The following is a 17,082-nucleotide window of genomic DNA, read 5'->3' on the forward strand; positions in this document are numbered from 1 at the left end:
GCTCTGCTTGTCTGCTCTGTTCTTGTATGCAGGCAGTAAAGTGATATCGCCCTGAATCCTGCACTCTGAAGGCCTGCATACAAGAAAGAAGCAGGGGGAAAGCGTTATGTGAGCACAGATGCACTTTAAAACTCAGCAGGTAGGTCTAATTTTTGGTCTAGCAGCCTTGACAGTATCATTTTTAACTTACGGAAAAACTGCATTGAAGTATTTTAGCAATAAGAAGGTTAATGTAAACTAGGGACTGGGGTAGGAAGTAGTTTTTGATAGTAGTACCTAGATGGCTGGATTGATTGATTGATTTTTAGCTTTTGTTCAAAAGAAGTGTTATGCTGCATAATGCCAGAATCTGAGAGTTAGGAATGGAGGATTTTTAAGTACTTTTCAAGATCACGACCATATTGTTTTAAACTTGTATGTTCTAAGATAAAAAACAAAACTAAGCAATCAGTGTTGAAGTCCAATAAAAGAAATCACCCACAAAGAATTCTTGCCTCACGTATTTCCTGGGCTATCACAGCTACAACAGTACTAACTGTAGACAAATTTTGGGGGTTCATAGTATGCTACTGTGATACCCAACAGCTCATTTAAGTGTATCCCAACCATACAGTTGGTCCAATAAAAGTATCACCCACAAAAATTCTTACTTCTACACAAGTAGATACCATTCATTTTTCCTAGACAGTGTTGGCAGTAGTTTGATATACCCCCAATGCTTTTAAATACTCTTTTGAAATAACTTCATATAAAAATGGGTTTGCAAATAATAGACTTAAACAAATCTTTTACAATATTATAATCCAGTAAATTCCGGTTTTCTAAGTTTGAGTAGTATACATCTGCATTTCTCAAAGCATGCAACGAAGTATATTTGTAGCTATATGGATATTGTGTGATGATTCACATTGCACGGTGAGGGCATCCAGTGTGTCTGAACTGAGGTACTGTATCATCTTTGTTTAGAGATTCAGAAATGAGTCTAAAATAGCACAATTTACATGATGGTCTGGGCATTCGTGTATTTTGTGACGCTAGCTTATTTCCCTGAAGACTCTCTAATTTACCAATGTGTAACTAACATAGTTTCATAGTTTCATAGTTTCAGGGTCGGAAGGGACCTAATAGATCTTCTAGCCCGCCCCCCCGCCAGGGCGGGAGAACAACCCAAAAACACAAACAAAACCACTCACCCTAAAAACAAAAACGGGACTCAAATGAGTCCAGCCAGGTAAGTATCCAGCCTCTTCTTAAAGATCCCCAGGGTAGGGGCCAGCACCACCTCCCTTGGAAGTTGGTTCCAGCTCCTAGCCGCCCTAACTGTGAAGTAGTTTTTTCGGATGTCCAATCTGTACCTCCTCTCCATCAACTTGTGCCCATTACTCCTTGTTATGCCAGCAGGGGCTAGGGGAAACAGCGTCTCCCCCAAACCCTTCTGGTTCCCCCTAGTGAGTTTATAGACGGTCACCAGGTCCCCCCTCAGCCTTCTCTTGTGGAGGCTGAATAGGTTCAAGTCCCGCAGTCTCTCACTGTAGGGTCTGCCCTGTTGTCCCCGGATCATGCGGGTGGCCCTCCTCTGGACCCTCTCCATGTTGTCCACATCCCTCCTGAAATGGGGCGCACAGAACTGGACACAATACTCCAGCTGCGGCCTGACCAGCGTCGCATAGAGGGGGAGGATCACCTCCCTGGCTCTACTCGAGATGCACCTGTGGATGCACGACAAGGTCCGGTTAGCCCTGCCAACCATGACCTCGCATTGTCGGCCCATGTTCATCTTGGAGTCAATAATGACACCAAGATCCCTTTCCGCCTCCGTGCTCTCAAGTAGGGAGCTCCCCATCGTATAAGTGTGCTGCTGGTTCCTACTACCCAAGTGCAGCACCCTGCACTTGTCCGTATTGAAACGCATCCTGTTCCTGTCTGCCCACCCCTGTAACCTATCCAGATCCTTCTGCAATCTCTCTCTCCCTGCTAGCGTGCTCACCTCCCCCCAAATTTTGGTGTCATCAGCGAATTTAAACAGGTTGCTCTCCACCCCAACATCAAGATCGCTGATGAAGAAATTGAACAGCGCAGGCCCCAGGACCGAGCCCTGGGGGACTCCACTACCCACCTCCCCCCAAGTCGAATATGATCCATCCACCACCACCCTCTGAGTGCGACCCTTCAGCCAATCTGCAATCCATCTGACCGTGTAGGCATCTATGCCACAGTCGCCTAGTTTACTAATTAGGATGGGGTGAGAGACGGTGTCAAAGGCCTTGCTGAAGTCCAGAAAGACTACATCCACCGCGACACCTGCATCCATGGCCTTTGTGACCTGATCATAAAAGGCAATCAGGTTGGTCTGACATGATCTCCCCCTAATAAATCCATGCTGATTGCCCCTGAGCATCATCTCGGATGCCGGCCCATCACAAATGTGCTCCTTGATGATCTTCTCAAAGAGCTTCCCCAGGATTGAGGTAAGACTGACGGGCCTATAATTGCCCGGGTCCTCCCTTTTCCCTTTTTTGAAGATGGGGACCACATTAGCTACCTTCCAATCGTCTGGCACCTGGCCCAAGCACCACGATCGCTCGTAGAGCCGTGCCAGGGGCCCTGCAATAACCCCAGCCAGCTCCCTCAGCACCCTGGGGTGGAGAGCATCCGGACCCGCTGACTTGAACGCGTCCAGCCCCTCCAGAAGCTCTCTAACCCGGTCCTCCCCAACCTGAGGTCTGAAGGCGATCCCCTCGCGTCCGGCTTCTATCACAGCAGGGAAGTCCCGGTCCCTGCACAAGAAAACGGAGGTGAAGAATTGGTTAAAGAGGTCCGCTTTATCCTCTGACGCAACCACCAGATTGCCCCGCATATCCTGCAGGGGCCCCACATTACCCGGCGCCTTCTTCATCCTCCCAATATATTTGAAAAAGGACTTTTTGTTATCCTTAATCCTGGACGCTAATCCGAGCTCTATCTCCGCCTTGGCCTTCCTAACAGCCCGCCTGCAGGCCCGAGCAGAGGAGGTATACTCCTCTTTGGAGATTACACCCCCCTTCCACCGGGCGTACGCCACCCTTTTGGCAAGCAGGCATTCCCGGACACCCTTGGTGAGCCAGGGGGGCTTTTGGACACTCCTGCCCGCCTTGCTTCTTGTCGGGATGGACACCCCTTGGGCCCTGAGTATCGTTTCCTTAAGGAACGACCACTCCTCTTGGACGCTGAGTTCCTCTGCCCTCAAGGACCCCAGTTCCTCTCCCACTAATCTCCTCATCTCACTGAAGTTGGCCCTCCTGAAGTCTAGGGCCACCACCTTGCTGCGGGCCCTTGACACTCTACGCTGGATGGTGAATTCCAGCACGCGATGATCACTATTGCCCAGGTGGTCAAGTAACATCACCCACCAAAGGACCTCTGAAGTGGAATAACTTTAATTCCAAGGAACTGGAGAGGCAGAATTGAAAGGAAGCAACTAGTATGAGGTTGTAAAAGGATACAAGTAAACATTATGATCTTTTTTTCTGGCATCTCAGTTATTAACTGAGCACCCACTACTGCTAAAGCAAACACGCTTAACTGTATGTATGTGAGTAGTTCATTATTTTTATGGGACTATGCACATGCACAAAGTTAAGCATGTACATAACTGTTTGAAAGGTTGTGGCTTTGGGGTCTGGTCTGAATGCCACCAAAATCAATGGCAGTCTTTCAAACCACCTTTAATAGACTTTGAATCAAACCTTTAGGCCTGAAGACAGTGATACTGCTCTGATGAATAAAGGTGAACACATCTAGAACTGATGGTAGGATCCAGGATTGTAAACTCCTTTATATCCGGCTAAAAACCCTCACTGAAGCATAACATGAGTATCCTCTCTGATGTTGATCTGCTATCTCTTGCTACTGGCAAATGTTAACCTTTGTCTATGGAAATATTTTTAAAGATTAAAAAGCACTGCATACTGTAGCATCCTAAAAATATGCAGCAAACTATCTGTAATGCTACTTTATTTTTTTCCTGTTTCAGATACATTGGGAAGTCTGATTCAATAACAATCAGTGTATGGAACCACAAGAAAATCCATAAAAAACAGGGAGCTGGTTTTCTGGGTTGTGTAAGACTCCTTTCAAATGCAATCAACCGCCTTAAAGACACTGGTTGTAAGTAAACCTAAGTATTACCATTTCCTTTGTTTTGAAGCAAAATTTATGTGAAGAGTTTTAAAAAATAATAAGCTACAGTTCTGCTTGTGTGGTATCTTTATTTTGAACTTTTAAAGACTTGTATTTACAGCTGGGAATACAAGGGATGCTTGACCCAGCAGATAGGAGTGATTTTTTTAGCCTTTACCATTTCCTGCCCACGTTATAACAGAGTTTCAGAGCTTGACCTCATCTAGTGATAAGGCAAGGAGAGGTGGTGATGACCTCAACAGATTTATAACGTATGACTTAGGTTTATCATCTTTATGGACTTCTTGAACTTTGACTGTTTAATGAAAAAAAATTGGTTCTTTTCAAACCTTGAATGATTTGACTGAACCCTTTATCTAGTCATATACTCTGTACTTTGATCTATTACTTGAATATGCACTAGGTGCTCTCAGAGTTGTTTGCCTTATTTTAACTATTGCCTTATGGTCTGTAAACATTTGATATAATAAGTCTTAACTATTCCATGTTTCCCAATGGAAAAGGGAAACAAATTGACTTTCATGGTTCATTTGACACAGTTTCCTCTCATAACCATTTCTGTGAATTAATGGTATGTTTATATATATTATTTCCCAGTGGGACAAGGGCACAAGTAGAGAGAGTTTCCGTGCTGGAAATGCTTATAATAATGCATTTCAGATGAGGCCATTCTGAAGGTTCATCTTGAATCCTAAGTCTTCGTTTCGTGGCTCTGTTGCATCAGTCTAGTTGCTGACTGCCCAAACTAAACTTATTACAGTTTATATGAAATTGCAAAGGAAGACAAGAGCTACTTCTGGCCTTTGTTAGCCTCAAAACTCTGAATCTTTTCAGAATTGTAGTCTTTTGGATTCCAAACGTTTACATTGTTTGTTCAATAAATTATACTATAAGGAAGCGACTAACGGAGACCTTTAACTTAAAGTTTCAAATCTTACGTTTAGAATTAATGTTCCTTCAGTTTCTCTATTTATAATTTGTGACGAAATGCTGAACAGTGTATAAAGGACTTCAGTAGTAGTGTGAATTTATCATTTTAAGAAAATGTTAATTAAAAGATGTAAGATGGCTTTTCCTTATGTTAATTTCAGTGGAGGCCACTGAAACTGGTAAGACGACATAAAGCCTAGTTAGCTTTTCACAAAGCTTGATGAAGCACTTTCGACTTAAAGAAAAACAAACAAAAAATAATCTGGATTCCTGAACATGAAGCAGGAACGAAGTTCTAACTTCTAAATGGTTGTAGGTTGGTCAGTAGTTCAGTGCATAGAATTTTGCTTAATTGCATGGACCTGGTACTGTCTAGTATAAGGGCGTGCTCATTTGATTGATGGTCCAGGTTAGCTATGTCTATGTTAATATTGCTATCTTGCAGTAGTATAGATGGCATGGTGACAGTGAGTTATGATAGTATTTGCTACTCACAAAAGAAAAGATACCAAGTTACTTGCAGCATTGTGCAACAAATCTGGGCTTTCTGAGTACAATCTCTTATGTATGCAAGGAGATATTAGGTAGAAAGTAAGAAGTTGGGGAGGAGAGGACTTCATGAAGTTGAGGAAGAAATATTTAAAAACATAATAGTATTTTTTGTAAATTTTTTTTTCACTTGTTGATGCATGAAAATAGAATGTGTTGCCTCAAACCACTTGATCTTCTTTTCTCTCTGAGTTCCAATGATCGTAAATTAGGCCAAATCCTGCTCCTGCAGTACCTTAGAGTACTCTTTGAAAGCAGAAAATATTCTGCATGTAACGCAAGATGTTTTCTCATTTTCTAGATCAAAGGTTGGATCTATGCAAACTTGGGCCAAATGACAATGATACGGTTAGAGGGCAGATAGTAGGTAAGTGAAGATTTATTTAGTTCATTTGAAATAATCTTCTAGATTGTTGTTTTTGGATTTGAAGAATAATGCTTTTAAATTTGATACCGCATACAAAACATGCTTTGCATAACCAACCAGAGAATACACAGAGTTACTTTGCTTTATTTGGGTCTTGCTACTTTTCTTTTGCTTCTGATGTGAGGCAAACACAATATTTCTTAAATAACCCACATTTTATGAAAAGAAAACTGTCTTCAGTGTTGTTATGAAGGAGGCTAGAGATGAGCTCTGGTGTAACTTTGTTTTATACTTTGATGTGGTTAAAGTTTCCTTTTGCTTAACTTGTCTTACACTTATCCTAGCAGCTATGCTGCGTGACTGGTCCTTGGTTCCTAAAGCCTTTCTTTTGTTTTTTTAACATGCTCATTGTATCAGATTTGTTGAAAAATAAGCAACCAGAGACACATGGGGAGAATTTCTCCTTTTGCTGGGCTCTGATGTAACTGCATCTGATCATTGCAAAGGGTAGTTCTGTGTATATCAGTCACCACAGTGTGGATGGGTATGAGAAGGTCTGTATCCTTGTGGGGGCAGTTGCAGTCTATGAATATTTCAAAGATTAGAAAAAGGATTTGGCCACAGCATTCACCTCCTGGTCAGGAAACCTCCACGTTGCACACCTGATTCACCTAGCTGGGGAAACCTATCAGTAGGTGAAGGAGCCAGAAAGCAAAAGGAAACCTTGAATTTTTTCTTTAATTCTCCTCAAAATTCTCCAACCACTTGTATGACCATGTTATGTCTGCTGAGTTTTACTTGGCTGCAGTGCTTCCAATCTGCAGGCTTTGTGAAGTAGCAAGATAGCATTAAAACGGGTTGTGTAATTGGATCAGATGGTGATAGAATCATTGGTATCATTAGCGTGTTACTGATGCTTTCATCCATGTTAACATATCAGTTTTCTGAGCAATAAGAGGTCAAACAGACACTTGTAGCAACTCCTTTCAGTGTGCTGATCGAGTATCCATGGTTACCAGCTGAAAAGGTATGTTAGTACTGCTTTTAAATAGTGTTCAGCTCTTCCCTGAGAGAACCACAGCATTTGGACCTTGGCAATATCAGTACGTTGTGTTTTGATATATTATTTTGAATAAGCTCTTACTTGAGCCACTGTTATCTCTAATTTGGATTACTCAGTGGGTTTGCAGAAACTCCTACCTTTCTTTTGTTGAAGATTGCTCTTGTTAATGTCCTTAATTTTTTTATCAGTCTCATGAATGCAGTTTTGTGAATGAGTGAGTCTGAGAAAATTAGGTGATCCTAAATATGGTTGCTGGACAGTGGAGAGAAGAAGGGTCTTAATTTAAAATAAACTGGTTGAAATGCAGAAATTGGATTAGATTTGTAAGGGGTGAAGTGGCCTGGATTAATTGATAGAAACCAAGCACACCTCCAAGTGGGGCAGTGAGCAAGAGGGAATCTGTGCCTTCGGTTACCCAAGTGGGGGAGAGAAGGGTGTTACTTCTGGGCAGTGAATACAGAGTCCCTGACGTGTCTCAATCTGGTAGCTCTGTTTTGTGCCATCACTTTATTTCTGATGTTGCATTACAGATAAAATGTTATAAAATGAAGCCTTGCAAAATGTTCATCCTCTGATAAGCAGAGAGGAAGTAGTTGTTTTTGTTTAGTTCAGTTTGGTCTGTTTGTATTGCTTGCCAAACCTCCCTTATGGGCAGCAAGTTGAACTTGCAACATGTATGTTTGCAAACCAGGATAAATCAAGCATTCTGTCTCTAAAGAATTTAAAGGTGTCTGTCTCCCTAATCATAACCATTTTGTAATTTTAATACTCATTAAAAGTTCAGCAGTAATAATGCTGTCTAGAAAGGTGATAATGCAAGCAGGTGCCACCTGAGCTATGTAGCTCAGACCATGTCCTACTATCCTGAACTTCAAGATGCTTTTGGCTGAGAATTTGGTGTTGGTCCTGGTGAAGTTGCCAATTGTGATGCATTGTTTTGTAGTTTTGTGATATGAACAGAAATTCATTTTGAGCAGATTAAAATCCTTAAACCTATTTTCACTTTAGTTATGAATGGGATATGAGCTCAGAAGTCTGGAAGTACTTTTAGGCCACACATTAAGCAGAAAATTCCAATTTAAAAATTCCAGTTTATAATTATAAGAACAACAGTTTTCCACAAAACATGTGATTTCATAATTGCAGTGCAAAAACTTAATGCAGAAAACCAGTGCTTTAAACTGTTTGACTGCAGCCAGTTATACAGTTTTAGTGTGTTTATAAGTGTCTACTGACATAAATCCTGGGTTCTGATAAATGATTCACAATAAAGACTTAAACATTTAATTTTTTTACTCTTCTCTCATATTTGAGTTTAGTTTACTTTGATCCATAATTGACATTGAGTCTAGTGCTTCCAATATTTACACTGCCTGTTTTTGTGCGAGTCTCTTGTGGTGGATTTTGCCACACAATCCAACAGTTACTAGAAGGTATCTAAACCTTAGTAGAAACATTGTGTTTTAGGATGCTTAACAGAACAGTCTCCTGGGTTTTTCCAGGTTCTATTAGAAGTCTGAAACTGATATTGCACCATCCTACTTGCTGTCCTTGCTACTCTGCATGAGGATACATCTCCTTGAGTGTTCCCAGACCAGCTGTACAGTTTTACACTTTGTTGTAGTCTGCCTTGCATAGGAAAGATGAGTTATGGCTTCAGGAGTAGCTTCTTTTTCCTACCTTACCTTATGCTTATACCCTTGAAAGTCAGCTTTTTTCAAAGAAGTGCACAGAGAATTATCTGTGGGAATCATACGTTGACCCTTCATAACTTTATTGGAACTATAGGGAGGAAAAATATTTGGAAAATGGTTCAATTTAGTCTTCCTCTTAGTTGTACCATTCCCTCCCAAACTTAACTGTGATTTCTGGTTCCACTGCAGTATCTTTAATTACCTTGTTTTATTTTTAATAGTCAGTCTTCAGTCCAGAGACCGAATAGGCACAGGAGGACAAGTCGTGGATTGTAGTCGTTTATTTGATAATGATTTACCAGATGGGTAAGCAAACACCACTATGATGTAAATACATAAAATACAGCACATGCAGCAAGTAGAATTATTTTAGCTTGAATTTTTGTAGTAATGAGTAGTCAGTGGGAGAACAGACTGATTTTTGTCTCTTCAGATTCATGTGTAAAGCAACAAGAGTATTTAATTGGGGAGCTTGGAGGTATACCAGACACTGACTTAGCTTCAGAATGTTGCTTAGACTGGGTGTTAATAGCATGAGTTTAGCCTTTGTCTGTTTTTGAGGGGGAATGGTAAATGCATGCAAACTCTCCAAAAATGAAAGACAGAGCTGGGCAACTTTGAATTACAGAACACAGTTCCTTGCAGGAATACAACAAAAATCTGCTGTAAATGTTGCCACATAATCTACTAATCAATAGTACCTGTGTAATAAAAGTATACTTTGTCCCCTTTAAATTATGATAAAGAAAAGAGCATTGTACAAGTTAATGGAGACTTTCTTGCTGTACTTACCTGGCAGAGGCTGGGTTTAGGATTCTTGTTCCCCATTGAGAGTTGATGACATCATTAACACCTAAAACAGTTTGGGGAGCTTGGAAAAATGCTCTGTTTTAGATCCTTCTGCTGTCATCAACCTTTGCAGAGAAAAGACAGATCCTTGAATGTGATTCTTGGCAGGTAATGACAGGAGGAAGTGATTTTTTTTTTTATTTTTTTTTCCCCAAATATTTCACCTTTAAATGATCTCTTAAGTCCTCAACAGCATTCTGTTGTTGATTTGGAGTCTGACAACGTGAAGAGAATTCTTAAAGCTGTATAATTAACTTTTAAGCCTTTCCTATCTAAATACTACTTAATTAAATGCATCAGTGCAAGCTACCTGCAAGTGAAAGGGGAAAAAAATGGTGGATAGTGGAAAAACAAAGTCCTGTGATTTAAGGATAACAAGTAGAGGAAAGTAGTTCGTACCAGATCCTGTATATGTTGTCTTAGCTAACAGAAGTTTAGTAGCTCCAGCAAGTTTCTAGTTCTTCGTCTTAACTTGACCGGTTGTGTTAAATCATTAGTTCAACAAAATTTTAAGGAATGTAGTTCATAAGAAAAGTTGGAGGGGATTATCTTGTGGCCAGAGCTGTTGGGGAAACAGTCTTCCTGCCCTGAAAACTTTGAGATTGAATTAATTTTTCCTCTCTTCATTGCAATGAAACTGAAAACTTTTCAAGCTTTCTAAAACCAATGAGACCATGCAGAGAAGAGCCAATCACTACGTGTTAAGTCAGGGCTGGGCAAAATATGGCCCACGGGCCAGATGCATCATGCTAGGCCATTCTATCTGGCCCGTGGGGCCCCTAAAAATTTAGAAAATGGATATTTATCTGCCCCTGGCTGCCTGTCATGCAGCCCTCGATGGCTTGCCGAAACTCAGTAAGTGGCCCTCTGCCCGGAATAATTGCCCACCCCTATTGTAAGTGCACTCCATGGTTGCGAGACATCATTTTCAAGGCTTTGCTTTACCATTCTCTCACTCCAGATGAGTGGTTCTCTAACACGGGGCTGTCCAACTGGCAGCCTGCAGGCACTGTCCGTGAGGTGCACAAGGGGTTAAGTTGCAGCCCCCTGGGTGCTACTGCCTTTATAGCTCAGGCTGCAACACTCTAGGCTCCCCCTCCCTCCTTCCGGTTTCACTGCCTGTCCTTGCCCCGGCGGTGGGGCAGTGCAGTGAGGCATAGCCGGGGAGGGAGGGGATGCCTGGATGTAGGTACAGTATGTGGGGTTTGCTCCGGGTGTGGCCTGGAAGGCCCATAGCTTGCCCTGGTGTGGCCTGCAGGTGTGTGGCTTGTGGACCTTCAGCCCCTGGTGGCTTATGGGTTGGACAGTCCTGTTCTAAAGGTCTGTTGGCTATACCAGGAGAAGGAGTGTCAGTGTCTCTCTTCTCTCCCTCTCTGACACTCATCCACACACACCCACACTTCAGAATTGTACTTTAGACTATGGAAATCTGTTTCCTACTGAAAGCTTCATTAAAATGGTATGCTTCCTCAGAGAATTTCAACCAGCTGGTATTTTTCATTGCAATTCCTGACCAATTCTGTTTGCAACTAGATTCAGCTATGAAAGCATGAGTGACATTTTCATACTTAATATGAGTGACAGTAATGTAAAATCTGTCTCCAGGTTTTCATTTGTAATACAAGAACATAGGTTTGTCAACGTGTCATATACAGTAGAAATGATAGCAAAACAGTTGTTTATGAGCATTAGCCAAAATATATAAAGCTGAGTGTCCTGTCAAACAGTGCATCATTAAACTTTTCTTAATAACATTATTTAGACTTAATTTCAATTTGAGTAGTTGAAGCACAACACTGTTAATGATTTATTTGGTTTCAAGAAAAAAGCATTTTATATTAATTCTGAGAATTGAACTTTCACTGTTTCCTGCTACCCTGTTTGGCTCACATATTTCATAATAGTTAAATGTCTTCCTGGGCTGGCATTTGTATGGAAAACATTTTGTGCCCTGGTTTCCTGGAAATACCACTCACTGGCTTATCTCTCAATGTCTGAATTCTAGCTGGGAGGAGCGGAGAACTGCCTCTGGAAGGATCCAGTATTTAAACCACATCACACGAACAACTCAGTGGGAACGGCCGACACGGTAAGAAATCCGTGTTACCTGCTTTGCAATTAAAATAGTGAAATCCATGGATTAACGTCACAAAAAATCAGGCCTCAGGTATTTCAGACTCTGCTCACCTCACCTCACTTTCCTCCCCTGATAATAGTAATTTTGACTGGATTTCATGGTACTGATTTTACATCATTGTTTTCTGGTGGATTGACTATAGTGGAGCTCTGTAAGCACTGGCAAGATGGATTTGGAGGAAAAGGGACTCTGAGCAGTTGACAGACTACCTGATGCTATAACAGCATGGTCAAAACTCTTTAAGCCACTTGCTAGAAAAATGTAGCAAAAGCGTTTTTGGTTTTTTTTAAATCAGTACCATCAGCTTTGCCTATAACATCAGTCATGTGTCAACAGATGTTTCCTTAAACCCAAATAGATCTTTGTATTAGCCAAGGAAGAAGTCTCTGTGCCTCTCTCCTTGACGTTTCTACAGGCTTCCCTCTGAACCCTCCTAAGCTTTTTGTCCTTTGGAAAATCCATTGTCCATATAGAATAAATGCATTTTAAATAAACTGTGTTGTTATATTTTCAGTTCTTTTATATGCTTTTGTTTATCGAGTGATTGAAAATACTGGCCTTTGTAAGTTTTATTTAACTTTTTAAGACATGGAAAACAGGCAAAATATGACCCTAGTTGTGGTCCTTTTACCCATATAGATCCCTGTTGACTTGACTTGAAATTTGGGTGTAGGATCAGTGTGAGAACCCATAAGACTTATGACTTCCTCAACCATCCAGACCACTAGAATTAACTATTTCTACATTACTTATCCCACTTACGCTGTCCTTATCTGATATCTATTTCAAGAGTCTGACAGACAGGTCTTGTTGAGTACTCTTAAATTCAAGGTACTTGGATTATATTAGACTAGGGGGCAAAGTTCAAATTGCCAACCTCTTACCAAAAATACTTTAAAAAACAAGGTGCTGATAAAGTGGAGCCATTAATTCAAATACTTTACATGGTCGTGACTGCTGCACCATCACACACAGGACCACAGTTTCTAAAGTAAGCAAAGCTCATACCAATTAAAGTTAAAGCAAACATCCTGAATTGCATCTGGAAGTTCGTTGACAGCCAAGGCTGATCACAGCACAGATGCACTGCACGTCCCTCAAGAAGCACCACAGAGTGAGTGGACTGCTATATTCTGCACCACCTGAAGTTTCCAAACGGTCTTTAGATGAAGCTTTCATAGAGCACTTTGCATAATTCAGTCCTGAGAAGCCAAATACACAAAACATAGCAAGGTTGACATTAGAGAGAGATGTATAGATGTGTCACTAAGATCATCTGGAAGAGGTATGTGTAAGTGGACATTTTGCACATTTCTGTGAAATTATAACTTGAATGTATGTGAGTGTTACAAGCACTTTTTAACTATTGTTGCTTTTATCTCTTACATAATTTAAACCTATCAAGCAACAACTTAGAATAAACATAGTGGTTGAGGAAAATAACGTTCTTTGATAGAAAAGGCAAGTAACCTTCTTTTGCTCTCTCTTTTTAAACAGACCAGCATCTGAATATTCCAGTCCAGGCAGACCTCTGAGCTGCTTTGTAGATGAGAACACACCAATTACAGGGACAAATGGTGCAACATGTGGGCAGTCAGCAGATCCCAGACTAGCAGAGAGAAGAGTCAGGTCTCAAAGGCACAGGAATTACATGAGCCGAACACACTTACATACTCCTCCTGACTTGCCTGAAGGATATGGTGAGTTGAAATATGATTATTCTATACCTTTTCCAAGAAGTTTGGTAGATGAGGTTCTCTGTTCTTCTAATTTTTTTAACATTTTTTCCTCTAATTTATGTATCTGATTAAAATACTGATGATCCCTGATTGCAGGTTTAATGGAAAATCCTAAATTGAAGATGGGGTGTACTTGGTAGCCGTGTTGGTCTGAGACAAAAAGACATACATTGAAGATTGCATTTGAGATTACTGTATAGTCTTTCTGTGAACTAGTCCGGCACTTTTCCCTTTGCTTAATTCTCTGCACAGTCTAGTAGTATATAACTAATAACAAGAGGTTCTTCTTCCCTGTCTTTTTTCCCAACCAGATAAAGAAATATGCCAGATAGACACCACTAGTGAACTGTAGACAAAAACAATAACTACCACTGGAGCTGTTAAACTTTGTCTTGGTATTCTCAGGCTATTTTTTCTCAATAAGAAAATGACTGAACATTGATAATTAATCAGTGATACTCATTTGCAGTTGAAGAAACATGTAGCACAATAATCAAATAAGGACACTTAAGTCTGTTTTGTAGTTGCATTAAATGAAGAACTTGATTGTGATGCATTACCTTAGCTTTTTAAATATCAAACTGAATTTCAATTAAAAGCATAATTGTGGTTGCTTACCTCCCCTATTCAAATGAACATTGTAAGATTGGGGCTTAGAAAAGGAGGAAGAACTCTGAAAAATAAGAAGAGAAACCAGAGAAAGTTGAGAATACCCTGAATGGCACATTGTGATTAGGGCAGTGCATCATAAATAAAAAAAGCTGATTGACACCATTACAGTTAGATGCAAATACAAGTCTCTAACAGTGCTGGAAGGTGATGACACCAAAGCTTATTAGAATTGGGCTTCTGTGGATAGTGAGGATGATGCAAAAAGTTCTCTGTCTGTTGGCAGGTAGGCATGGCTTGGCTGTTCATTGCCTACTATTCCGTATGAGCATTGGGACATGCTGTCAACCAGGGATGATGATGATTATTCCTACCTCACGTAGCATTTTTCATTTAAGTGATTTACAGAGGAGATAAGAATCAGTTTCCCCAGTTTAGAGATGAGGTAACTAGAGCAGAGAGAGCAAAGTGACTTGCCCCAGGTCACCCAACAGAGCCAAGAACATAACACAGGAATCCTGAACCACAGTCCTGTGTGCTCCATCCACTAGGCCTTATTACAAGAAACAGTTTTTAAAATGGTCTTGTTAGTCTTCAACAATTGAATGAAATCTGATCCATGTGGTTATAGTAGTTCACAGTTGTAACATTTAGCCACCCATTGGATTCCTGGTCACAATAATAGCTGTAAAATACTGGAATACAGAGAACTGTAATTTCATTAAACATCTAATCTATTTTTTAAGGTAGTTTTACAGCTGATGTGGTGTTCCACACTGTTAGCTGGCATTATGAAAATACCTATGTCATGGATAATGACTAGATATCTGGGTTAAGGACATCTAACTGTACTTTTAAGGAAAGTATAATATTTTAAAATAAATATGGACTATTTAATAGATGCCTTGAATTCTTGCTGTCTATGTAAGACTGCATTCTTGCTGAATATTGTGTCCAGACTATCTTTTTTGCAACTAGAATCTTTCCAGTGTACTGCTGTGGGAATATTTAAATACTTTTGACTTAGACTACTTGAGAAACATTACCAAATTTGGTTGGTCTGAAGGACTGGTACAAAGACTTCTTATTCAAACATGTTTCTACGTTGTTGAACGGCTGATATAATGTCTGTGATGCCCTGTCTTAATTTTTTAAAGCCAGTTTAGCCAAAAAATCTGATTTAGACTCTCATAATACTTTTTGGTCCCATTTACATGGGATTCTTATTCTTGTTAACCGTGTTTGTGATTATATGTTATTCTAGAGTTCAACATTGTCTTGGCTCAAGTAAAGCCAAGTTTAGCTGAAGTTGTGTAATCCTGTTGCAAGCACAATTCTGGGGGAAAGTGAAATCTTTGTTTAGTAATAGACTGATGTGAACTTCAGTAAAGAAACATACCGGTCTCCTGTCCACATCTACAAATTGTACTGCTTTTTCATAATTGTGACACTATAGAAATCTTGGTTTCCTCTATATGGAAAACAAAGCTTCTACTATGCTAATTGGCTCTGATTTGGATTTCTTATGTTACCTTTTACAATCTACCATGCCTCCTGTCAGGAACCTAATTTTGTGTGCATATCAGTCTCCTAGTTATTTTAGCATAAGAAAATCTGTTTACTTGACTGAGTTTCCAGAGCATTTCTACTAAGGCAGTTTGGCTAGTAACTTTGTTCCTGATCTTGATGCATTAAGTGGGGAGAGGATGATGGACACCATTTTTGTGTGCCTGTGTCTCTTCTTGTTTTATATCTATATATTAATTTGTCTTGATTTAACAGAACAAAGGACAACTCAGCAGGGCCAGGTTTACTTCCTACATACTCAGACTGGTGTAAGCACGTGGCATGATCCAAGAGTACCCAGGTAAGAAAAAAATATATACGTCTTTAAGAACTCAACTACAAATAATTTGATTGGGACTCTCTCAAAAGTATTTGCTCTCCAGCATTGTGTTTCTGAATGCTACTTAAGAGAATAGGCACACTTTTGCTTGACAAAACCCTAATTTTATTATGGTGGAATGGAGCTTGTCCTCTTATCAAAAGCTACTCCTCAAAATAAATTTGACCCCATGCAGGAAATGAAGAATTAAAAGAATTAAGTGATGATGTAAGTCTTTTGGGGAGTAAATTGAACTGGCTTTATGGAAGGAAGTAAAAGGAGCAGATATAAACACAGCTTAAAACCAAATCTGGCTTTTTCTCCCTTGAAAATCTGGAACAATTAGTAGGAGAATTATCTAAAAACAAAACCAAACATGATGACTGCCGCCCCCCCCTCCTCCCCCCCCCGCGCGCGCATAAAGTTCTCAGCTCCCAGTGGGAAGAGTAGGGAGCTTCTGGGAGCTGTGTACTTCCAGCACTCCGACTTCTTCATTCCCAGTACCCAAATGAAATTGAGCTCTTCTAAAAATTTGGCTTATAGAAGATAAGTAAACTGAGAAAATAGCAGTAGAAATTTATGAAGAGCAAATCTTGCCAGACAAGCTGGATAACTTTTTGACAGAATTAAAAAAGAATGACTGAAGAAAATGAAGCGGATGTTTTATGATTGGGTTTTAATAACACATTGGATACAAAGCCTCATGGTCTCGCAGTCACATTTGTTCAGATTGGCTTGAATGCGAGCACTGTCATCCAATAGTTTTTAAAACTGGCTGAAAGACTATAAATAAAGGGGAATGAAAAATGAATTTTTGAAGCTGGGAGACAAATATAGCAGTTGCCACAGGGTTTGGTGCTAGCTGCCTTCTCATTAAATATTTTTCCTTTAAAGATGTGGAAAAGGGGGAATGATTTGTAAGGTTCATATATGTGCTTGGAAGCAGGTATTAAGAACATCATTCAGGACAAAGAAATACAGAGAGATATAGGGGTGGTCATAACTTGGAGAATGTAATTATTTTTGTGTATCACTTGAAACACTGATATTCAGTAGAACTCTTGATGTTCAACAGAAATAA

The 17,082-nt window shown here is 40.2% G+C and overlaps 1 protein-coding gene across 1 annotated transcript in view; it reads left to right on the forward strand.

Moving 5' to 3' along the window:
- SMURF2 (SMAD specific E3 ubiquitin protein ligase 2) overlaps positions 1-17,082 on the forward strand; it is an 86,357-nt gene that overhangs the window by 47,380 nt on the left and 21,895 nt on the right. Inside the window, exons 4-9 of the mRNA XM_006017392.3 lie at positions 4,013-4,146; positions 5,960-6,025; positions 9,004-9,088; positions 11,637-11,720; positions 13,266-13,468; positions 15,899-15,983. Coding sequence (XP_006017454.2) covers positions 4,013-4,146; positions 5,960-6,025; positions 9,004-9,088; positions 11,637-11,720; positions 13,266-13,468; positions 15,899-15,983 — 657 coding nt within the window. The remainder of the gene's footprint in view (positions 1-4,012; positions 4,147-5,959; positions 6,026-9,003; positions 9,089-11,636; positions 11,721-13,265; positions 13,469-15,898; positions 15,984-17,082) is intronic.

Source organism: Alligator sinensis, unplaced genomic scaffold, assembly GCF_000455745.1.
Source record: "Alligator sinensis unplaced genomic scaffold, ASM45574v1 scaffold282_2, whole genome shotgun sequence".
NCBI lineage: Eukaryota > Metazoa > Chordata > Crocodylia > Alligatoridae > Alligator > Alligator sinensis.